This window comes from Prenolepis imparis, unplaced genomic scaffold (genome assembly GCF_030444845.1).
Source record: "Prenolepis imparis isolate NDT839.2.m4 unplaced genomic scaffold, iyPreImpa1.0 SCAF_12, whole genome shotgun sequence".
Lineage (NCBI taxonomy): Eukaryota > Metazoa > Arthropoda > Insecta > Hymenoptera > Formicidae > Prenolepis > Prenolepis imparis.
In genome coordinates, this window is record NW_028141170.1 from 10316944 (window position 1) to 10342118 (window position 25175).

The 25175-nt window shown below is 34.1% G+C and overlaps 1 protein-coding gene across 7 annotated transcripts in view; it reads right to left on the reverse strand.

Annotated features, from left to right (window-relative positions):
* Window positions 1–471: 471 nt before the first annotated feature.
* Pum (pumilio) overlaps window positions 472–25175 on the reverse strand; it is a 108048-nt gene continuing 83344 nt past the window's right edge. For 4 of the 7 annotated variants that reach the window (XM_083050964.1, XM_083050962.1, XM_083050963.1 and 1 more), the window contains 9 exons: window positions 13506–13892; window positions 11295–11535; window positions 9468–9632; window positions 7481–7600; window positions 6297–6591; window positions 5334–5574; window positions 4483–4873; window positions 4078–4246; window positions 472–3970 (listed from right to left, as the gene is read on the reverse strand). In XM_083050964.1, the coding sequence (XP_082907090.1) occupies window positions 3631–3970; window positions 4078–4246; window positions 4483–4873; window positions 5334–5574; window positions 6297–6591; window positions 7481–7600; window positions 9468–9632; window positions 11295–11535; window positions 13506–13892 (2349 nt within the window). In that variant the 3' untranslated portion in view covers window positions 472–3630. The remainder of the gene's footprint in view (window positions 3971–4077; window positions 4247–4482; window positions 4874–5333; window positions 5575–6296; window positions 6592–7480; window positions 7601–9467; window positions 9633–11294; window positions 11536–13505; window positions 13893–25175) is intronic. The other 3 variants (XM_083050967.1, XM_083050965.1, XM_083050968.1) reach the window with 3 other exon arrangements.

Consider the following 25175-nt stretch of genomic DNA (forward strand, 5'->3'; position numbering starts at 1 on the left):
AGAGAAAGAGAGAGAAAGAGAGAGAAAAAAAAAGAGAGAGAGAGAGAGAGAGAGAGAGAGAGAGAGAGAGAGAGAGAGAGAGAGAGAGAGAGAGAGAGAGAGAGAGAGAGAGAGAGAGAGAGAGAGAGAGAGAGAGAGAGAGAGAGAGAGAGAGAGAGAGAGAGAGAGAGAGAGAGAGAGAGAGAGAGATATTTTGCGTTCGACTTTCGCTTTCGTATCATTTTTCGCATAATTTTTTGTCTTTATTATTATTACCTTGCTCTTCTTTATTATATGCGCGGTTGATTGACGGGTGATTGATGGATTACTATTACAGATGAGAGGCGCGGTGTGTTTTTTTTTCTCGACCTTTAATTTACAAGATGCGCGCGCGCGATTATTACACGGGTGAAGGAACTATTTTTTTTTTCACGTCGTTTCCCTTAAACATTATAAACACGTGTTTTACACTGTCTCTCGCGTTTATTTATAATAATAATAATAATAATTCGCTGCGATTTTTTCAACGGTTTATACAGGTCCTGTGTCCTGTCGACTGAGGATGAGGTGGAATGTCTGTCTATATATATATATATATTTTCAAGAGAGATTTATTCATCAACCGTCTCTCTCGCCTTTTTTTTATTTTAGTGTATGTGTGTATTCATGTGTAATGTATGTATATAAACATCGAGAGCGAGTATTCTCAGCGATTTTCAGAAGGGTCGCTCCTGAAATATCGTAATACAAGTGTCATTTTTCTTTTTTTTAGCAGCAATCTGAAGACAATCTTCGCTTGGAACAAAGAGAGATAGAGAGAGAGATAGAAAAGGTACTTAGGAATTTGTCAATTTCATTAATAAATCGTTATTTACAATATCTTACAAAGAAAACTGCTACATATAATTCTTCCCTCTTCCTTTTTCACTCTTTTTTCCTTCTCTTCTTTTTTTACAGAATCAAGCATTTTTTTTCTATATTTAATCTAATTGTTACTGATAAAGTGTCTCGTATGTATCTTCTTTTTTTAATACAATTTCTACATATTTTTAATATTTAACGTCAACGAAATATTATATCATATACATTGAAGGCAAGGAAAAACTGATTGATATAAAAAAAATCTGTTGGAAAAAAAAAAAAAAAAACGCGGCGATCCTATGGAAAATGGCTGAGTAATATGCTCTCTCCTTTTCTATAATACAATTAAAAAAAATGGTCCGTGTGTACATGTGTGTGTGTGTGTGTGTGTTATATGCATTATCCAAAGAGATAAAGGGGGCCGGGGGGGAGAAAATGGAACGCGAAAATGGATTTATATATAGATACACATGCGTCGTGCACGATTTCCTGATATTTTTTATGCTTCTCGAGAATGCGTTATATCATTTATACAATGTACAATGTGATCTTCAGGGGGCCCTTTCACGTTTCAAGAACGTAGCTGCAAATTATTTTGTAAGGAGAATAAGGGATGAAGGGGTTCGTAAAGGGTTGGGTCTATTTATATATAGATATATAATATGTATGTATATATAAATGGATTTTTTTTCCTCTCCTGATATTCCATGAAAAAATGTTTATATCTTACAATTGGATACTTCGGCAAAAACTGATGAAATCGGTTTGTGAGAATTAGAAGAGAGGCTGGGACACAGAAGGGAGCGTAACTTATATCGGTGTTAGGACAGCAGCAGCGTTAGAACGTAAATCATAGTTAAATTTAATATAATTAGTAATTATTATAATACATAATATTCACAGACCGTCAAAAGTAAAGGGGGGAAGGAAAGAGAGGGGGAAAAGTTCCCGTGAGAAATAAAATATTTCATTGAGAATTTATCGGTCCTCGCGTTATTTCGGATATCCGTACCTATACACATTTGTTATTTATTTATATCACAATTTACAAAATTCGAGGATCTCTCAAGAAAGCTCGAAGGATGGGATACGGGACGAAAAAAGGGGGGGGGGGGAAGAGAAAGGAGGAAAAGAAAATTATATTGTTTGCGTATTGAAAGTTTTTCATAAAAACTCGAACAAAATAAACAGAGGAAAAGTTTTCGTTTTCCTTTCCCTCTGCATGTATGCGTACGTAATAATAATTACACTCGAAAATCAAAGCACAATAAAAAAAAAAGAAAAGAAAAATTTAATCTTATTCAGAAATCTTTGAAGATTATCTCGACGTAATAAAAAAAGAAAGAAAAAAAAAAAGAGAAAGAAAAGAAAATTAAACATCGTTTTGTGTGTGAAAACATTCCAAGTAGTCTCAGGAAGGTGGGGAACAGATCGGTGATCAAGTCAGGTCACGTCCAGGGTTCAGGTTCAAGAATCTGTGCCCGATTTTCATTCCCATGTCAAAACGCTATGCTACATTTAAACAATCATACATATCTATGACTTCTAATCTTCTACTTCTTCGTTTCAAGATTTTTTTACCTTTATTCTCTCGTCCGCTGACTCTTTCGTCGCGATCAGGGCGGATACCGCGCGTTAAAAGAAATAATACTAAAAGCAGCAACTTATACTTTTCTTATTTAAAAAGAGAGAGGGCGCGGTATACGCGAGATCGGGAGCTGTATGTATGTGTGTATTTGTGTTGTGTGCTACAACCCTCCTACAAGTCGATATAAATGCATACAGCACTAAGACCTAAAAGACTTCCTCTAAAACTGTCTCTGTGATTTCCCTTTTTTTTTTTTTACCGTGCCGCCCTCGTAGAAGCGTGTATAATTCGTTCGTCGAGTTCGTATGACGTCTCGACGAGCCGCGCTTTTATCTAATATTCCCATAATAATGCTCCGTTTTTTTCGTTTACTCTCGCCGGGGGGATCTCGGTACTCTCTACTTCTTTTTTTTTATCCTCGAAAGGACTTAACGAATCTAATAATCAAGCGATTTCTCCCTTCTTTCGAACCTCTAGACGAAATTTTATGCGGCACGCTAAACAATTGCTTGATTCAGCTCAACTTAGCTCAACACTCAGCATGTGCCGCGATCGGTAAGGTTTCTGAAACTCGCCGTGATCATTTTTTTCCACTCAGTGTTTATACTCGTGTGTGTACTGTAACGCGAATATTTTTCTCTACGCATGTGTGATATATTCGCACAGAAGGGGTACGACGTTTTTGCAAAACGATAGAAAAATTGCGCTACAACATATCTCTACCTTCTTCGTTTCTACGGACTGCTTCCTCTTTTCGTGGGGTTTTCGTTAAAATGGACTCGTCATGTGCCGTCTGTGATCTCGCGTTGCGTCCCGCGTCCCGAAGAAGCTGGATATTACTGTACAAGGTATCCATCGATCATCGATCGCAAAGATTAAAAAAAAAAATCGTACATGGAAAACTTCTCGCGAGAAATCATCTTCGAAGCTTCGCTTCGCCTTCGTTCTCCTTCTCGTCTTCGCGGGACGTGTCGAGGACGCGGGACAACAGCGAATAAAAAATAAAAAAATAAAAAAAAAACAGAAAAAAAACCGAGGAAAATTCATCATTCTCGTCGATAGATATAGAACAGATCTCGCTATAAAATAAAAGTAAGACAGTAGTGACGCACGTCTGCGACATGCGGAAGGTTCTTTTGTTTTGCTTGCCTCTTTTCTCGTCTGTCGGTCTTCTCTTTTCTTCCTCTTTTCGGCGACACAGTTTATAAACCTGTCACCTGAGCCGACTGCTGCTGGCTCGACGTCGAGACCGGACCGGAAGCGGCCGATGCCGGGGGTCCGATCGGGCCCAGGTCGCCGCCACCGCCGCCGCTCGTCGACGTGCCGCTCGGCGTCGCTCCCACTCCCATCGCCGAGGCGGTCTTCATGAAGAACTTCTCCAGTTTGACGATGATGTGCTTGCCGTAGGTGTACTTGCGCAGACTCCCCAAGTGCGGCCGGATCTTGTGCATCAGTATCTTGCGCTGCGCCGGCTCCGCCACGTCGATCATCTTTTGCACCACGTAATTGGCATACTGATCCTTCATCATTACGTTCAAGGCGCTGTGAAGAGAAGAAAAAAGAAGCTTAGCCTCTCCGTAGAGTAGAGGTAACACCTATTTAAGTATGTTGCAATAATACATCGTTCTGTAATAAAGGTTTGCACTCACTTGTCATTGAAGCCGCAAACTTCTTCAATCAGCACGGCGCGTTCCTGTCTCGTAGCGTGTGTTACGCATTTCTCGACGACGTTACTCGCAAATTTGTGCTGGGATAAGGCGAGCACTTTGCCTCTGACGCTGCCGATTAATTGTGCTTTGTCTTCTGGCTTTCCGTGTTCTACGAAAAGCCAAAGATAAATTAATAGAATATATTATTATCTATAAATATTTAAAATAATATAATATATTAATATATTATATATTATATTATTTTATATATTAATTTATTAATTAATTTTATATATTAAATTAATGTATTAATATATATTATAAATATATAATATAATATATTATTATCTACAAATGTATAAAATTATAAAATTCTCATCTCTTAATCAGTTTAAATGAATGTACCGAGAACGTGTTGTATGACGTAATTGCCATACTGATCCTGGATGAGTTGATCCGTCGCAGCATGTAATTCCTGCAGTATACCTTGAGTCTGTTCGGCAGTGCAATGCTCGAGAATACGTTGGATCACTCGACAGCCGTAAGGATGAGTACTCAGGGAGTACACTTGCCCGGCGAATGCACCTATCACGAATTGCAGCGCTCGCGGTTCGACGCATTCGATGCACTTTTGAACAACGTGGTTTCCATTTTGATCCTTCACGCATTTCAACACGTGTCCGTCGAGCTCCCGCACGATCTCCTGCTGTTGTTCCGGCGCGATCGACTCGAGGGCCTTCTGTATAACTCTACAGCCGTACATTTGCAGCGCTAACGGCAAGACGTGTCCGCGGACCTAGTGTAAATGGAAGAAATAAAACAAAATGATTTTCTTATAAAGATATTCTTGATACAATTATTTCGTAAGTTATCAGAATATTTTATACGTAATCACGTGGATTCAGATGACACGCAAATTATTTCATCATATTTAATTAAAGCAAGCAAAAGTTATCAAAATAATTATATACATTTATTATATTTATTATATTATATTTTTTAATATTTATAATAATAAATATGTTTTATATATTATAAAATATTAAATATATTTTATAATATTTATATTATTAAATATATTAATAATAATAATAGTACTAGCATTTATTGATGGCTTGGCCATTTAAAATCAAAAGTTATCTTTAAACGTGTTAAGAATTACTTTGATATATTCCATATAAACAGTTAAATTAGTTTTGATCATTTTGATTTTGTTGATTAAAATAATTTCTTTCGGCGCGAAAAATGAAATTTACCTTTTGAGCGAGAGTTGATTTCTGTTCCGGTGTGCCATATTCAAAGAATTTCTGAATGACATAATTTCCAAAGACGTCCGTCATGAGGGAATACGCGGAGGAAAGAATCTCTTGAAACACGAGTTGTTTCTCGTTGGCCGAGGCTCGTTCCAATTTCTGCTGAATAAACCGCGAGCCATGCTGATCTTGACTGAATTCAACTATATGATTAGCTAAATCACGTAACTGAAGACTCGGGAACCTGAGAAGAAAGAAGCACGTTTTATTTTATTAGCACATTTGTTCAGCTGATACCGCGCTACGATAATATGTTACTTGATTGCGACATAAAAAAAAAAGAAAAAAAATTATGTAATATTATGTAAATTATGTTTATTTCTTATAATATACGTTGAACATCATTTTACTTTGAATATTCGGTAGAATATCAAACTTAATGACACAATCTTCTTACTTTTCTACATAAAGAGCTACATACATATACATATTTTAATCAAAGTCTATCTTTGTTAAGAAGAAAGAATGTAACGAACCACTTTATGAAGGATAATCAAAACGAATTTTTGGTACAATTCTATCAATCGTAAACTATGGCGTTAGACAAATTAATATATTTCGACGTATAGTGTAAAAAAAAATCGTGATGATTATTTGCCTTTGATATTACAATTTAAGGCTCCTGGATCCTCACCGCGGCCATGTAAGATTGTGACGTCAGAGGCGAGAAAGTACACGCTGAAAATTCTTATTGTTAGATGCCATTTTTAAATGAAAAGACATTTCGATGAAACACTTTCAGATGGCTTTAGCACACTCTTAAAATCTCGAAAACTATCCTTTTCCCTTTATAATCAATCAACAGCTGTAAAATAACTGTAATATGAGGCCCAGGAGCCGAGGCCAGGAGGCGAGAAGCCAGGAGCCTTAAACAAATAAAGGCGACTTAAGGCGACAAGAACCAACCGATTATTTCGAAAATCTTCCAACAATCGTGATCGTCCTCCGGCATTCTTGTCGCTGATGTTAGCGGCACCTCCGCGTCCGGGTTTGCCGACGAGGTTGGGAAACAGAGAGCTACTAGAGCCGAACACTCCGTTGGCTGTCAAGGCGGGAACCGCGCTCGCGCGAAACTTGGCTTCTGCACCGGGAGCCGCTGATACCCGACTGGCTCCTCCGACAAGACCACCCAAGGATCCGCCCAAGGACGGTGGCGGCGTTAATGAAAGTCCTAGGGGACTCGGTGACGCAGTAACTGTACCTAATAAATTAAATATATATATATTAGAAAAATAAATTATATCAAGCATAAAATGTCAAACATCCGTTTATAATATCTTAAAATTGTATAAATTATTAAATATAAAGAATAATCAATTAATAATTAATTAATAATTGAATTATATAATTATATAAATCGCAGGTTGTACTTAGGTAGGTACATTGTGTCCCGAGTACCTTCTATCTACAGAATCGGTAGAATATTATTTATTTCGCCGATACGACATATATCTCTGTACATTTTTTTATTTAATTATTTTTTTTTAAATAGAAGCAATGTACAATATGTATAGAGGCTGAATCTAATTGCACAACGTGTTATGTTAAAAATGTTATATATGAATTACAATGGCATGGACTGATCGCTCTGTGCCAAGACGACCTGGTTCGCGCGTCTCGTCGAGAGCGACATAATTCACAACGTCGGGATAAATTTTAGAGAGAAGGGTAGGCGTTGTTATCATAGCCGAGTTATGTATACAAAAGCACGTGTACAAATGAAAATTGCGATATATGTATATATATATATATATTATAGACACAATGTACAACATAGGTAAATCGAGCGTCTATGGCGATTCCGAGATGTCTCACAGCTGTGAACAGGCATCTAAAAGTCGAATCCTCGAAAATACCTTCGTCGCTGCAGACTAAGAAGAGAGAAAACGATAAGGAGAGTTTCTTTTAATAAGGAAAGAAATACAATAATACAGCGTGAAGATAAATCTTCTTCTCTCTCTCGTTATCGTTGGCTTCTTCGTGTTTGTTTCCTTTTCGCAACGAGAATATTATCGCGAAACTCATCGCTTCAGATGCCCCACATCCTGTGGTATCAGAATACATTTCACACACAACAAAGCGATCCTTACCGAGGGCGCCGTAACTCTGAGGCCACTTCGCCCGGCTATATTCCAAGCTTGGACTGAAGGCTGAAGTATTTCTATCAAAGGAATCTCGTCTGCCGGTCGAAGACGCACCGAGGCCTAAACCTGCACACAAGACGGACACCGTCATCTTAACACGGGGCGCTCGAAGGCGAGACCGAGCGATATCGAGCATGAGAGACGAGATGATGATTAATTGAACGGATTTTTGCACGATATAATCAACAAATCGGCACAAACGCTCTACTAGAGGAAGACGCGGGGTTGGGCTGAGAGAGGGTTGACATTTTAATATGTATGCTTAACACGGAGGTACAAATCAATCGGGTTGTTATATGAAGCATGCAAAACACCTTGGCTTGTTGTTTTATTTTTGTACATGAAAATTCCGTACACGCACACCACCAATGTAAAGGAGTTCTCTGGTTCCCAGGAAAAAAAGCGCTTGAGTTAAACAAACTTAAATATCTCAGCATTTTTCTTTTAATATTGTAAAAAAATATATTTTATATATAGGTATACAGGGTGTCCCATTTTAATCCGATCACCCCCAAAAACTTTTTTATTTTTCATTGTACAGCAAAATGTTTTTGTACAATACAACAAATAAAAGTTGTTTGACTTATACAAAATTATAAGGGTAAGATGGCCAAAAAATGAATAGTTTATGAGATATTTTATATTTAAATATGACATAATTTTACATAAACTATGAAATATCTCGTAAATTATTCATTTTTTTGGCCATCTTATCTTTATAACTTCTTATGCTAAAAATTATGAGAAATCGATTTATTTAAAAAAAATATGGTGGTTCCATTAGAAAAAACATAAATTACCTTCAAATAAAAAGTGCTCTTTATAGAAAAAAGTCAATAACACCATGTTCTGTCCTCGATCAAATCAAGCAACTTTTATTTGAAACATTTTGTTGTACAATCAAAATTAAGAAAGTTTCTTGAGGTGATCGATTAAAATGGGACACTCTATATACATATATATAAAATATTTGAATCTCTCTCTTTCTTTTTATACAGAGTTATATCCTATAATTATATCCATACTGCAGCTATCGACAAATAATTACACTATATGCAGTGGCCCAAATTTTTCTTCCTCTCCTATCTTTCACTCGACTATTTAAATTTACATACTTGTTTTTCATACTTACTTTATATTTCCTGAAAAACGACCCGTGCCTATCGGTTTATACCGATTATATATACAAGATTCATTAAGTTGAAGAAGTTTATTTCCAATCCACGTTAAAAAAAAAAAATAAAAAAAAATAGAAATTACAAACTTGTAGAAAGCTTCGTTACATGCGATCTGTATTTTTTTTAAAATATACAAACTTTGACTTGAGAATGGACTATTGAGGGATCTAAGGAAGACTGTCATTTTTCCAGAGGATAGAGATCCAGGACAGGGTGTCTACTCGAATTTTGTAAAAAAATTCCCTGATAAAAATAAAAATATAAAACAAAAAATCATTTATTATAAACGTCTCAGGGAATATTAATTTATTTAAATTATTTATTAAAACTAATTATTTATTAAATAAATATAAGAAGTACTAATTTATTTAAATATTATTATATATAGTATATAAATATTATTAAACATTTGAATAGTTTTCTATGAAATTTATAATTTATATATAAGTTCTCGATATTAAAAATAATTGTCAATGTAAAAAGAAATAAAAAAATAAATTTAAAAAACTTAAATATTGCCAAGATATGTTAGACATACGTTTCTTAAGTGCTAAATAAAAATAAGATTTAATTTAAAAAAAAAATTCCTGAATCCAAATAAAATTCCATGAGAATTCCTTGATTTTTCAAGGTTGAACAAAGTTCCCTGAGAATATCAGGTTTTCATATACACCCTGTCCGAGAATCCAGGAGGGCGCGATACGCTTGAGGATCTAGGACGATCTAGGAGGAGATCGTGGAGACGATGATAATACCTGTGTTCTGTAGCTGGGCAGGTGAGCCCAGGGCCCCGAGCGGGGAACCGCCGTATCCCAGGGCCGCTAAACCCGCGGCAAGTCCCGAGCCCTGCTGCTGAGCCTGTTGCACCGCGACCGCCTGGGCCTGCGCGACCACCGCTGCTGCGCTGCACGCTGCCAGACCTGCACCAAAAGCCCGTGAAACCCACACGCGCTCTCTTAGTCGTCGTAAGTGTGATTAGCGATATGTTATACCGAGCCTTACACCGTCTACAGCCTGGAGAAGAAGCCTGGCTCTGATAATACGCTTTTGTGCTCGCGTGCTCGCGTGATATCGGGGTGTAGATTGGATTTTATACCCTCTGGTCCGGAAAAAATAAATTTCGGCCACCGCGTTGCGTGTAAAACTCCGAGGAAAAGATTATGTAATCAAGAGAAATTATTTATTCGCCTTCCTTCCGATAAAAAGTTCCATGATTTCGTATTACAGGGTGTCTACTTAAATTTTGTAAAAAATCTCTCTGATCTTTCAGATATTTTCGTTTAAAATTCCAAGTAAAATAAGAAAATTTGTAGATGCAGCTTTTTAAAATAAGTTTCTTTGCTGCATGCGCTTTCTATATAATGTTTTCTATTCATACGATTCTAAAGTTATCAAGAGTACAGTTTTTCTTGCATTTAATATTGATTTATTAATTGTAAAAATAATTTGGACAATAAGTGCGATATATCACTATATCTAACCACTAAAAATATATGCAAAAATATAAGATAAATATATAAAACAAAAGATAATTTAGTATAATAATATAATATAATTTATTTAAATAGATTATTTATTAAATAAATAACGAGTACTAATTGAACAATTTTCTATGAAACTTACATAAGATCTTGATATCTTGAAAAATAGATCTTCCATTAAAAAAATCACATTTAAAAAAAACTTAAATATCGCAAAGATATGTTAAATATATGTTTAAGTGCTAAATAAGAATAAATCAAAAGGGTAAAATTTTTTTTTAAATTCCCTGAATCCCAATCAAATTCCCTGACTTTTCAAGGTAAAACAAAATTTCCTGAGAATACCAGGTTTTCATGGTTTTGCACGGGAGAATAGAGCCTGTGTTAAAGGAAATTTTCCAGAAAAGAAGAAGAAACATGTCTCTATAACTTCATGTTAATAATTACAATCTTTTTTTTTCTAATTTAGAAATTTAGAATTCATCTTTCTTTATGACTATCTGATTCAATCCATTAAATGTTTAATTTATACAATTTTTTTGCGTAGAGAATATCCTTTTGTTTCTCGGTGGACTCATCGGGTATCGCTAATCTACACCCAAATCTGCGACACGCGAGCCTGTCTTGTTCTACATGGCTTTCTCCTTTCTCGTTTTTTTAGTCACACAATGTTACAAGTGCGTTTTTATATACGTATATTTACAGAAAACGGACGAGTCAACGGTGAACAGGAGAACGATCAAACGTTAATATGCTGGCACGATTACTATATATCATATAATCGGACAACGTTCTCTCGTAGCACACGGTGCTTCATGCATTAGACACGTGTTACACGACGAGGGGAAAAGGATATATATATATATATATATATATATATATATATATATATATAGAGAGAGAGAGAGAGAGAGAGAGAGAGAGAGAGAGAGAGAGAGAGAGAGAGAGAGAGAGAGAGAGAGAGAGAGAGATTTTTACAAAATGTTATACACACATGATTTTACGAGGCTTCTTACAAAGCTTCGTACTGTTTACAAAGAGAGAACAGTAAAACGCCAGACTAAGAAGAAGAACGTTATTCCTCCACGTTGGACGACTCACCTAGACATTCGCCAGGCGTAGCGTTGCTGTGAGACGTCGGGGTCGGCTGGGAATATAGATTCGGCGGCGGCGGGGCTGGTGGACCCGGTGGAGGCTGAGACGGGGCTCTGTTCACGAGGACCGGCGCGGGGCTAACTAATCTCATGGGAGTCGCCGCCGAGCTCAGACCACGAACACCTCCCATGACGATGGAGCCGTTCTGATCGTAGTAAGCCGGGATCACCTGATACTGGCCCTGAACCTGTAAAATAATCCATTGCGTTAATTAATTATAGCAGAAAATTCACATCATTAAAAGTGTCTCGATAAGATAATCTTAAAATTAATCCTTTTTATTTATATATTAAAAATAAAAATTGAACAAATTAAAATAATAAATAAAAAATTGAATAATAAAATAAATTTAAATATTAAATTTAAAATAATAATAAAAATAATAAAAATAAAAAATATAAAAGATTTAAAAATAATAAATTAAAAAAAATAAATTAAAATAAAGTGTAAAAAATTGCCCTACTAGCAACTTGTAGGTTTTATAAAAATAAATATTATTTATTATAGTCTGTTATATCGAGGATTTTATTTTCAAACATGAAGAATTAATTTTCTGAAAAAATACTTAAAAAAAATAAAAAATCTTGCGGAGATTGAAACGTTTATACGATGTTCAATTGAAATCGCTGAGATTTCGGTTTGTATTACTTTTGCACTGCGCACATAAATATACGATAGACGTAACTCGCCAAATTGAACGTTTAATTTTGTAAGTCGAGAATACATTCCGGTATCTCCCACCTTTCCGTCCTATACTACTTGTCACCGTAGCGAAATATTTGGCTAGATTGAAAAGGATAATGTGGCAGCTTCTAATTGGCACAATAAACGTTTCTCATCGTACGTCAAGCGTCGAGAGAAAACAAGTATCATCGTAACACACAGAGGCGACAGCAATACGAGAGAGAAAATAGCTATTACAGGATTAGAAACGTATCTAAATTCGCGGTACGCACTAATTCGTGAGCTCTCTGTCTTAACTCCGCCGTCAAAGCCTAAATTTAGCACCTTTATTTAATGGTCATGGTTCACGCATCATCACCATACTTTTGCGCGGCTCGATTTATTTCGAAACACGTGCGAGCCATCGTATCCAGACTCATTATTGGTCTTTCTTAAAAAAAGAAAAAACAAAAAAACAAAAATATATATAAATATATGTGCAAAAAGGAGATGATTCTGTTGAAAATCTTGCCAAATATTGTAAAACTTTTATTTTTTCAATTTATATTATATAGGATGGTCCTCATAATGATTTTTAAGATGCTTATGATAATCTGACAAAAAAGTCATGAACCGAAGTTTATCAGTTTCTAACCGACAACAAATTGCAATAATAAAGATTGATCAAACACTTTTTGTTTGATAGAAAAGCAAGGTCATCTTGACTTTCTTTAAATGGTATCACCGTGTTTTTTTTTATTAGTAATGTACAGGACACCAAAATAAATTCAATGAATACCCACAATGATTTTTTAAGTTACATTAATTATTTTAAATTTGCTAAAGCGTAATTCTTCAGGAAATTCTCTAGAAACGTCAATAATAAACAGACTCGACAACTCAACAACTGTTGTTCATAATGTTATTGTTTAGCTATTAACTTGATTAGTAAACTTATCAGTTTATTGTGTGTCTGAGAGAATGCCTAATGAATCGCTATTGTAATAAAACGATCAAAATAATCATTTGATTATTTTGATCATATTGATTATAATATTTTGATCGTTTTCATTATTTTTATAGTTATTTTTTGAACATTCTGATCATATTATCATATTGAACAAAATGATCAAAACAATCAAAAGGATCAAATTGATGAAAACAATCAAAACGATTAAAACGAACAAATAATCAATATGATCAAAATAATTCAATTAATTAAAATAATCAAAACAATTAAAACGATCAAACAATCAAAATGATGAAAATGATGAAAACGATCAAAATAATCAATTTAATCTCTCAAAATAATCATTATCTGATATACCCATATAGTTCCAAATAATTTTAACTTGCGTCTCCAGGAAAACTAGACTTTTACCATGTATGATTTCCTTATTCATAAATACAATTTATGAATATAGAGACCTCTGTTTTCCTCCCTACAGATTTATCATTACAATTACTTCTGGCGGCACGTTATAATTAGCTCACCGTTTGCGCCAGGTTCGCGGTGTCCTGCGCAGCGGCCGCCGCAGCCGCCGAAGAAGGGGTGAGGGGTCGTCGAGGGGGCGGCGGGGCAGCTGCTTGGGGTGGTGCCTGGGGCAGCAATCCGGCCGGATAGACCCAGGGCCCGACTCCATAGTACTGAGGTACGACTGGCGGCGGCGCGCCGGCTATCAGTGCCCCTACGTAAGGTTCCTGACCGCTGATAACGGTGTAGGGGGCCGTGGGAAAGTTCTGTTGCTGCTGCTGCTGTTGCTGCTGCTGCTGCTGCGCCTGGGACGCGGCCAGGTATTGCTGCTGCTGTTGTTGCTGCTGCTGTTGAAGCAGCTGCAGCTGCTGCGGCGTCGCGCCTTGCGGTTGACTGCGAAACAGTTGCTACAAAAAGAAAGAGAGATACATGAGTATGTGAAAAAGTTTCCTTATTTGTAATATTTTCTTAATTCTTCAGATATGATAGAAGAGATGATAATAAAATTGATATAAACATTAGTGTTTGATAAGATGGAACAGCCTCATTTTTGCAAAATATTTTTCATTAAAACAAAAATAAAGGACTTTGCACCAAATACATAGGATTTTGGCTTTCGGTGGAATTAGCTGTTTCTTTCATATGTTGTAGCTTACGATCTGCTGAACAAAACATGTAATAGTCTCGGCTAAATATTGGAGAGTTACTGAGTTACAGCCAGTCAAACAACTCGCAAAGTCCTAATTTTTCGTGTCCATCTATTATTTAGCTTTGAGTCTGTTACATATTTTGATCAGCAAGTCGTAAGTTACAACATGTGAGAAAATCAGCTTTTATTGGGATTCAATTTCATTTAGAATTTTATCTAGGATTTTATATATCAAAAACCCCAACTAATACTGTATAAAATTGAATCTTGATAAGATCAGCTGGTTTTCTCATGTTGTAACATCTTTTGTTCAGCAGGACAAGCTACAACATATGAAAAAATCAGCCAATTCCACTGAAAACCAAAATCCTATATATTTGATGCAGGATCCTTTGCAATATTTAATGATACCTTGATGACACCATATGAGAATTTCTACGACAACCATGATATACGATCTGATGAACTTTCTGCGAGGGACACCGGGTACATCAGGAAGGGATCTTGTAACGCGCAAATTGTGCCAGCGAAACGGCCTTTCGGGCCTTCAAGGCTCGATGACGACATCGTATTACGAGGATAATCGGCCGTGGCGGAAGGTTTTCAACACCGAGAGAGGATCAAGGTCGAAGGCAGAGTACAGGTAGGAAACCGTCTGGGAGCCAGCGCAAAAGACGCAAGAGAGACTCGATGTTAAAATCGAGGAAGACAAGCGAGACCTCCTCTCCTCCTCCTCCTTCACCTCCACCACCTCTCGTTGGTGGTCGGTCCGGGTCGACGACCCCCCCGGACATTCACCGACATGCGTTCGCCTCCTCTGCGTTACCGGACCGGTGAGATCGCGCCGTGAACTTCTTAATTGACCGACAAACATGCCGTGATTCGGCGCGATGCGATGTATAGAATAGATACGGGATTAAAAGCACCGAGGGAGAAGTAGCGATAATTCGTACAGAAAAAAAGGAACAAATTCTATTCTCCAGAGTTTGAATACTCATCCCAGCGTGACGAAAATATATATTTATACAAGGTGTCTCGGGATTTAACCGACAAATTGCAGGAGCATGTTCTAGAAGTGGAAATAAGAAAAAAATGTTATATGAAGTTTGGCTAGAAGTGCTTTATTATAAAGTTTAGATTCAAAAACCCTGCATTAATCTTATATAAAATTGGATCTTGATAAAATCAGCTGGTTTTCTTATATATCGTAGCTTATGCACACCCTTTATATCAATGCAATTAATTTCGTGTAAATATTTTTCTTATGGAAAAATAAAAATAAAAGGAAGATATACCATATTTCGCACGCAACCGAGACTATTAGGCTAATGAAAGCAGTTCGCACATAAATTTTTTTTTCCTCACGTTGATCACTTACATACTTTATTATACGAATTAAAAACTTAGGACGCGCGCGTTAGCGATCGATTGATTTTAATAACATTATCCGATCGAGTTATCCTACGATGACCTTCGCAAACTTACGAGAGATAGAGAAAATAGATAGATAGGAAACATCGACCGGCTGATTTCTTTCACGAAGCGTGGAAAACTCAAAACCGTACACACGACACGCTCCAACCCCAGGAGGCAACGATGCGTTTCGGGTATTAACCTCTTCCGGAAATGGCTCGAGCTTGAGTCAAGGCCATAGATACACTTGACCGTTGTTCTATGAGCATTATATAGTCACGATAGAAAGAGAGACAGAGAGAGAAATCCTCTCCATTTTCTTCAATAAATATTATTAATAACGTTTCAATTTATCTCGCATATTATATATCACATATACAATTAAATTATTATAAACACATAATAAAATAATAATATAAAATAAAATTAATATAAAAAATTAATAAAATAAAATAAATAAAATATAAAATAAAATATATAAAATAATATAAAATAAAATATAATATAATGAACATAATATAGAAGGAAAATATAATATATATAATATATAATTATAAAATAATAATATAATAGGATTTGATTTGACGTAATATAAAATAATATATAGCATCTATTATTCTTGAGGAAAAGGTCACTTAAGAAGTTTTCTCTGTATAAAACGGAACGAAATAAATCTTCTGCTACTATAAACACATCTTGAAGCAGTTGCTAAATTACTTCGTAATTAGCGTGCCAATTACTGGCATCTAACACGTAATTGGTATTTTAAACGAAATATATGATTTCTCTGCAATTCCAAGAGAGAGAGAGAAAAAAATAGCATGGTCATTCATCTTTCAATTTATCAGTTCCACAATTTTGACATAAAATCTTGAGCGGAGAGAAAAAACTTTATGTTAAAAATAATAATAAAAAACATTACATTGCAAGATGTGTAAGGTACAAAAACGATTTGAGGTCAGATATTATACTCCCAAGTTTTTTCTCGTTTTCGTCCGAGTGTTAATAAACTTTTAATCAAAGAAGTCTCGTGATTTTGTGTTTCCATCTCTACTTGTTTAATAAAATCGTAATCTTATTGTTAGAATATGATCAGCTCGCAGCTCGAGATGATAATTTTCTCGGAATTAAATGACTTCACTCTGGATGGCACCTTGCATATTTCATTAATTATAATAATTATAATAATTATTCGTTCGATGCAATTTATTATGCAACTGTTGAGCGCTAAAGAAATAATACTGATAAACTCTTTAATAAAGTCTTAATGTTACAACGAATCGTTTTATCTCATTTTATTAGTATCTCGATGTTAAAATTGATAGTTATTCTCTCTATTCCTACCAGCATATCAATTATCTAATTATATCGATTTGTCACTTTACTTTCGACGATTTTTTTGAAGAGGGGGATGAAAATTTTATGACGAGTAAAACTCGACACTTTAATAATATAATAATAATCGTCGCGTTTGAGTTTAAAATAAAGACGAATGTTGGCCTTTTATTTCCAATTTAGGTGGAGAACCTGAAATAGCTTTATACGAATTATCCCAGTCCTTTTTATCGCGTCGTTCTCGAGAATGAACGAACCGAAACAAACGACTAAATGGAAATTACAGTGATTTCGCGCAGAAATGGCAGAGTCCGCCGATGTGTCGGAAGAGAAAGAGAGAGAAAAAAAAGGAAAGAAACTGGGTGAAGCATGTCATATCGGCAGTGTTTGCTGTTATCTAAATAAAATTATATAGATGATCATCTAGATGAAATTTTGGCGTTATCTTATCTTTATATAGATAATTAAAAAATGTATTATCTATATCTGCATCTTAGATAAAAAAAAAAAGTGTTATCTTTACTAAATTATCTAAAATAATATTCAGATAATTTGATTTAGAGTTTCATAGCACATGAAAATATTTTAAGTAGAACTTGAGCAGTAAACGATAAAAACTTATAAATAAAAAACTATGAATATATTTTTATATCTCTTTTATAATTTCCATTTTTTTTATTTTACATTACATTTTTATTTATTTACATTTTTTTAACTGTTTTCATCAGCGATTTTAAAAATAATATTATCTGGAAGTTATCTAGATGAATCGTCATATAATTTTATCTTTTATCTAGATATATTTAAAACAAAATCATCTTCATCTTATCCAAGATGAATTTACATATTTTTATCTCATCTTTATCTAGCTAATTTTAAAATCATCTAAGCACAATACTGCATATCGGAGAGAAAGAGAGGAGGAGGATGGGGCAGTCAATTTCGGACGAGGGGGAAGGGAAACAATGGCGGTGATGCATTGTGTCGTGGGTGAGAAAAGGGATAAGTTACACCCCTGGAAATGAGTGAGTCATTGTTGAATCCGTAGTAAGGCTTCCGCCAATTTGTAAGCCGGTCTTACAAACACGGAACCTGATTATTTTCCCCCCCCGGTCGTTAAAAAATATCCGTCGCGATTATTTTTTTTTTCCCCCCCGAGAACACGCTTTAAACGGAGATAAACGGATCATTGCATTCTTAATTACAAGCCTCTGTCGACGTATTACGAAAATTTTTATGATGTTCAAGAGAGAGAGAGAGAGAGAGAGAGAGAGAGAGAGAGAGAGAGAGAGAGAGAGTCGGAAGTATTTTTATACAAATATTTTCTTTCATCGCGTTTAAAATTAATTCTGAGTTTCTCAGAATTGCAAGAAAACGAGAAATATCATTTGAATGAAATGCAAATTGTGGCGCCATCATAAGCATAACATTGAAATAATTGAATGTTTAAAAATATCATATGTTGTTCAAGAATTATGATAAAATAAATAGAATCCAAAATATAATAATGAGATAAATATATAAGAGAAACTTTATTATACAGGGTGGCCCCGAACGTTCCAGCCAGACTTTGAGATCTTATAGGAAATTTAATTCTGAACCAAAAATTTCCTATAAACATGGTAAGAAAGCATTTTTCGACCCATGTTTATAGGAAATTTTTTGTTCAGAATTAAATTTCCTATAAGATCTCAAAGTCTGGCTGGAACGTTCGGGGCCACCCTGTATATATAAAATTTGAAAGAACTAAAAAGTCGGACGCATGTTAAATCAGCAAAATTATGTAAGAAATATATTGCTTCATCGGTTCTCATGACATACAAATGAATAAAAAATAATATTTACAAAAAAAATTGTATATACAAGTTTTCGATTAATGACTGTCATCCTCGGAATAATCCAACATAACTTTCAGCGTAGTCAGCAACATATCGCAAGGTGCGAATCACACGTTAAATGGTATTCGACTTATAATAAGCCCTTAGCAACTGACAGCACATTGAAAGTGTGCGTCATTAATTTTAATAGACGCCGCGAAGGACTTTCCAAGTGAAAGAATCATGGTTGATTATGTAGTCAGAAACGAAGAGAGAGAGAGAGAGAGAGAGAAAATCAATTAAAAATATATAAATTCGCTCGTTACTCTATCAAAGTATCATTGTCCTGCAATAATGAATAGAGACCGCCGACTTTTCTCCTACATTCATCAGTATCCCGGATAGACTTTCACTGATCTACGATAGTCTACTTGTTATCCTGATGCTGAATTGCTATTCGGCACTCTCTTTCAGGGAATGCAAGGAATCGCATGTATGTCGAACACGCGTGTTTCCGCGATTTTTTATTATTGTCATCGCGAACACGCGAGCTTTCCTTCGCGTCGAGTGTGTAAAATTCTATTTTACACCGCAGAATTCTAAAAAGAGAACGAAAGATATTTTTACGCAGCTTCCTGACCGAAAGGAAGAAACCTTTCTCAGGATAAAGCGATCAATTTTTAATCTTATCATGACACTTTTCTGCCTCTCTTTATTTTCGTCCCATTTTTTAAACCACCTGTTTTCAGGAGTAAAATTATTATTATTATATTAAGATTATTATATTTTATATATATTTTATATTATTATATCATATTAATATGTATATATTATAGTTATAATATATTATAAATTATAATTTATAAATATAATAAATTATAAAAAATATATTATATATTATAATATATTATAAATTATAATTTATAAATATAATAAATTATAAAAAATATATTATATATTATATTATATTTATTAAAATTATTATTATTATACGCTGTTTACGCCCAAGTGTCAAGTTTCTCGTCGAGAGGCGACATGATCAGCTGATCGACCTTTAATTAGCGACTTATAAAAGAAGCGTATCGCGACCGATGACATAAGAACGATTGGGTAAGAGATATTCCGCGTTGTAAAATTCCTCGCGAATCATCCGCGGAAACGAGTTTGAGAGACGACGAAGGTTCAATGACCCTCTTTCCTCAGTGCGCGCCTTCGCCGCGCGCGTTTGCCTTTCATAACCGTGTGCTTTAATATTTATCACCAGTTCATCTATCTATCGCGCGCGGATATATCCCGGGAACGTCGAACGATTCGATTCCGATCGGTCGATTCGTCGCACACCCATTCGACGATCTTTACCACTTAACCGCCGAATGATGACGTCCATTTCCCGGGACGAAGAGGTCTCGCTTTTTATTATACGGTATATAATTTTCCTTTAAACTTAACAAAATTTACGAAGATACTTAAGGGCTCTCACCGCCATTTCTCATACTCCTCGCGTTTTTTTAAACGTGGATTTAAAATCATCGGCTTAAAAATAAGCTCTCTAATAAAGAGTCTTAAGATCATTTAAGCGAGCGTTTGCTGGCTTATTTTTCTTACTCGTTATAGTTGTGCTAGTAAAAGAATGAATAAAGCGTTAATCACACTTTACTCGGGAGATCGGTTCATCAACGCTCTATATAATAGTGTCGCAGTTACTCAGAGATCGGGTCATCAACAGCGGACGCATATATATTATACAGGTATTGTCACTAATCTCGCATCCGAGGACGTATCCGTCGCCTTATCTTATCGCGCTGCATTGTCATAATCGCGAAAATTAGTAATAATAAAGCGGATGTTCTCGAGAGTGCAACAGAAACCATGATAAGATTGATTGACTTAATAATAATAAATACAACAATATCTCGCGTTTAATGCCAACTATTTTTTATACTACTTTATACTAATAGTTTTTATATTAAGAATCATTTTTATATTAATAAGAAACGGAAATTTTATATGTAATATTAGAATTTTGCATATAAATGCGATATAATTTATATAAATTACGTTTTGTCGAAGAAATAATTTATTAATAAAGAAAATAGTATTAAAGTGTACTGAAAAAAAAAAAGATTGTTAACTTGATTAAACCGTTCGACTAAATAATATTTTGTTAACTGTACATATAAAAATATGTATTTAAATTAAAATCTAACAAAACGTGTATTTGACTTAAATATTAATATATGTTCAATTAACAAAATAGTAATTTAGTTGAAAGGTTTAGTCAAGTTAACAATATCTCGCGTTTAATGCGAACTATTTTTTATACTATTTTATACTAATAGTTTTTATATTAAAAATAATTTTTATATTAATAAGAAACGGAAATTTTATATGTAATATTAAATTTTTGCATATAAATGCGATATAATTTATATAAATTACATTTTGTCAAAAAAGTAATCTATTAATAAAGAAAATAGTATTAATTAAAGTGCACTGAAAGAAAGATTGTCAACTTGATTAAACCGTTCGACTAAATATTTTGTTAACTGAACATATAAAAATATGTATTTAAATTAAATCTAACAAAACGTGTATTTGACTTAAATATTAATATATGTTTAATTAACAAAATAGTAATTTAGTTTAGTCAAGTTAACAATTTTTTTTCAGTGTGTAACTTTCTTTTCTAACACAAAGGAGATGATTGCAGAAATACTTAGAACGAATAACTTTTTTTATTCGACAAAATACACCTGTGTGTGTGTTTGCTCTTATTATCGGGCATTCAAAAGAATATTCGCGTCTTTAAAAAGGGGGCAAAAAATTATCGCGAAAAGATAATATTCTGCTAATCTGTCAAACGAATTTTCCCCGACGATTCTCTCAAATTAAATATTATTCTCCACCGCTGTGATATATCTTTTGTGACGGTTTGGCGTGAAAATCAATAATTGGCACGCAAAATATACGGCATAATGTATATATATATATATATATATATATATATATATATATATATACAATGAAATCTGTATTCAGTTCTAATTCGCGGAAAGTTACGTCGACACATACATATACAGATCTCGTCCCGTCCATATTACAGCTCGCAGACGCATAAATGTTTCACCGCCATTCATTCCGAAAACTTCGGTCTGGTGAATGCATATGCATGTGTATCTATCTACGTGAGAGCAGGCGTGTTACGGAACAACAGTTTGACGCCTGAGAACGATTAAAGTTTATAGTCGTACGCTATGTTAAGCAATTTATTTCCGTACGCTTTTGTACACACATGTAACAACATTGATGTAATCTCTGCGAAAAAATGAAGGTATCATCGGTCATTCTGGTGCGACTAATAAAATTTCACCCGCGAGAGAGCTGTCAAAAGTTGTGGAAAGAGCGATTGATCGAATTGATTTCGAGTAAGAGCGTGAAATTAAATCTCGTCCCGATTAAAAGGACGACGCAATTTGTCGCGATATCGTTGGATATATTCCAGGATTTGACTAAGTGGGCCCAACCCAATAAAACCCGGTGGGTTTTATTGGGTTAAACACCCACTTTAAAAAACTTGCTTAAAAACCCATTTATAAAACCCATCCAAAACTGCTAAAAATTTAATAATATTATAAATGAAGTATTTAATATTGATTAATTTTTATTTAATTTTTCTTATTTATTAATGTAATAGAAGGTCTATTAAATTAATAAATAAAAAAAATTAAATAAAAATTCATTCATAAGGAATTGTGCCAATTAAATAGCCAATTTTCTTAATCATTAGCGAATTATAAAAAATTAAATTAAAAAAATTAAAAAACCCAACAAAATCCCAAAAAACTCAATAAAACCCCCAAAAAACCCAATAAACCCCAAAAAACCCGGTTTAAAAAAAAAACCCCCACTGGGCTGGGCTTTTTAAAAAAAAACTCGGGTTGTTTCAAACCCTGATATATTCTCGATACTAGAAGTCGAGTATATCCCGGTGAAATAAAGGTACAACGACGAGACAAATCGCGGCGAAGCCCGTTACTTCACCGCTTCGGAGCACCGTTAGCTCACCTGGCTACGTGTACGGAATATACAGGGTGTCTCGTGAAAGAAAGAGGTGTCCGTACGAGATCCTTCCCTTATACTGTCGATTATCCGTGTCGCTCGATTTTTTACGACGTTCGAAAGGACATTAGACCTCTCTTCCCTCTTACGTCATCCCTTCGTTCCGGATGTGTCGTATGTATAAGTGTGTAATTTCGCGTTGAACGCGGTTTCGGCCGAGTTCTTGTCGCGTGGCATTGACCTTTTGCTTCGACAAGTGACAGATCGAGCGTCAGATGTTTCAGGGATAATGAAATAAAATTATTTAAAAAAATTGCCTCTATTAATATCTCTCTATATCTTTAGCACAATAATTTGTTTCTCGAATTATTCTACTTATCGTCCAATTTTATTACTTCGTATATTTTTTGCATTACTCTGTAATTGATGCATTGAATTTTATATAATTCAATAAGTTTATGCAAATGCTTCTCGATATAAATGACAGATCGATTGTCAAATATGCTTTAATGATGATAAAATAATATTAAGAAAATTCTTAATATCTCTCAATATTTTTAGTATGTCCATAATAATTTGTTTCTCAAATTATTCTTGTCGTCCAATTTTATTTCACATATTTTTTACATTATTCAATAATTAATGTATTGAATTTTCTTTGATTTGAAAAGTTTATACAATTGCTTTTCAATATAAATGACAGATCGATTGTCAAATATGCTTTAATGATGATAAATTATGAATATTAAGAAAATTCTTAATATCTTTCAATATTTTTAGTATGTCCAGAATAATTTGTTTCTCGAATTATTCTTGTCGTCCAATTTTATTATTTCACATATTTTTTACATTATTCAATAATTAATGTATTGAATTTTCTTTGATTTGAAAAGTTTATACAATTGCTTTTCAATATAAATGACAAATCAATTGTCAAATATGCTTTAATGATGATAAAATAATATTAAGAAAATTCTTAATATCTCTCAATATTTTTAGTATGTACATAATAATTTGTTTCTCGAATTTTATATAATTCGAAAAGTTTATACATTTGCTTCTCGATATAAATGACAGATCGATTGTCAAATATGCTTCAGTGATAATAAAATAAAATATTAAGAAAATTCGTTTAATAACTTTCAATATCTTTAGTATATATATATACACGATAATTTGCTCCTCGAATTATTTTATTTATATCGTCCAATTTTATCATGTCGTATATTTTTTACATTACTCTCTAATTGATATATTGAATTTTATTTATATTTACTCCGATCCCATCAAAATGTCCCGCAGCACAACATATTTGTCGCTCTAATTGAGTTTTTACGATACACCGTCATAAAAAATAGAAACAAATCGACGATATGTTGTGTAATATTTAGGACGGCGATGAGCCTTCTTTCTAGCACAAGCAATTATATACGAAATAATTATACGTTTTCCTGTGAAGTGTTGGTTTCACACTTTGCAAAGTCTCGTGACGAAAGTATAACGAGAGAATGGTGAGGATTCGGGTTGCATTTATCGCGACAAAAAGGTCATGGGTCAAGGTGCAAGGTGCACGACAATTTTGATGGCATAACGCGAATCGCGAAATGCAAAATTGATCTTTTATTTCTTTATCGCCGACAGAAGCCTAAGTAGTGAAATTATTGCGGGCGTAATTAATAGAACTTCGTTCAATAAAAAATTCTATAAAAAACTTATAAATTATACTTATTTCTCAATGTGTGTATAAATTATTATTAATAATAATTATTAAAAAATTAATAAATATATTAATAATAATTAGGAATTAATAAATTACACTTGTCTTTTAATTTATAAATAAATAATAAGAATCCAATGACACAATAATTATTATTCACAAATATAGAAATAATCTGGCATTTACAAGATAAATAAAAACTGAAATTTCATTAATAAGTATCTTATAAATGTATATGCGAAAAAAATGCCAGTGCAAATCTAATTTATTAAATGAAAAAACTGTCAAGATTTGACCGAGTCACGAACTTCACGGATTCGGTGCATATCGATCAAAATGTTGCCGACTGTGCACGACCATATTACGAACAATAAAAAGCCAATCCTGCTCGCATTTTTGAAGCGCATAATCTTCTGCACGAAATGTGCAGGAGTGAAATATCGCGAGACTTGTGACGAGTCGTCACACTATGCGGCATCGCTTTTTGCGAGGGTAAATATAGATCGTGTAAAAAAAGTAGTTCGTCCATCTCGATAGAGTATATATTATCGTTATTATTATTTCTTTTTATTGTAGAGCTACAATTTATCATAGATATCCTTGTCGCGTGCTGTCGCTATTTCCATATGTATGCATGAATAATTTATTAATTTTCTTCTACCTGACGAAATTCTAGAATAGAAGAATCTATTCATACATT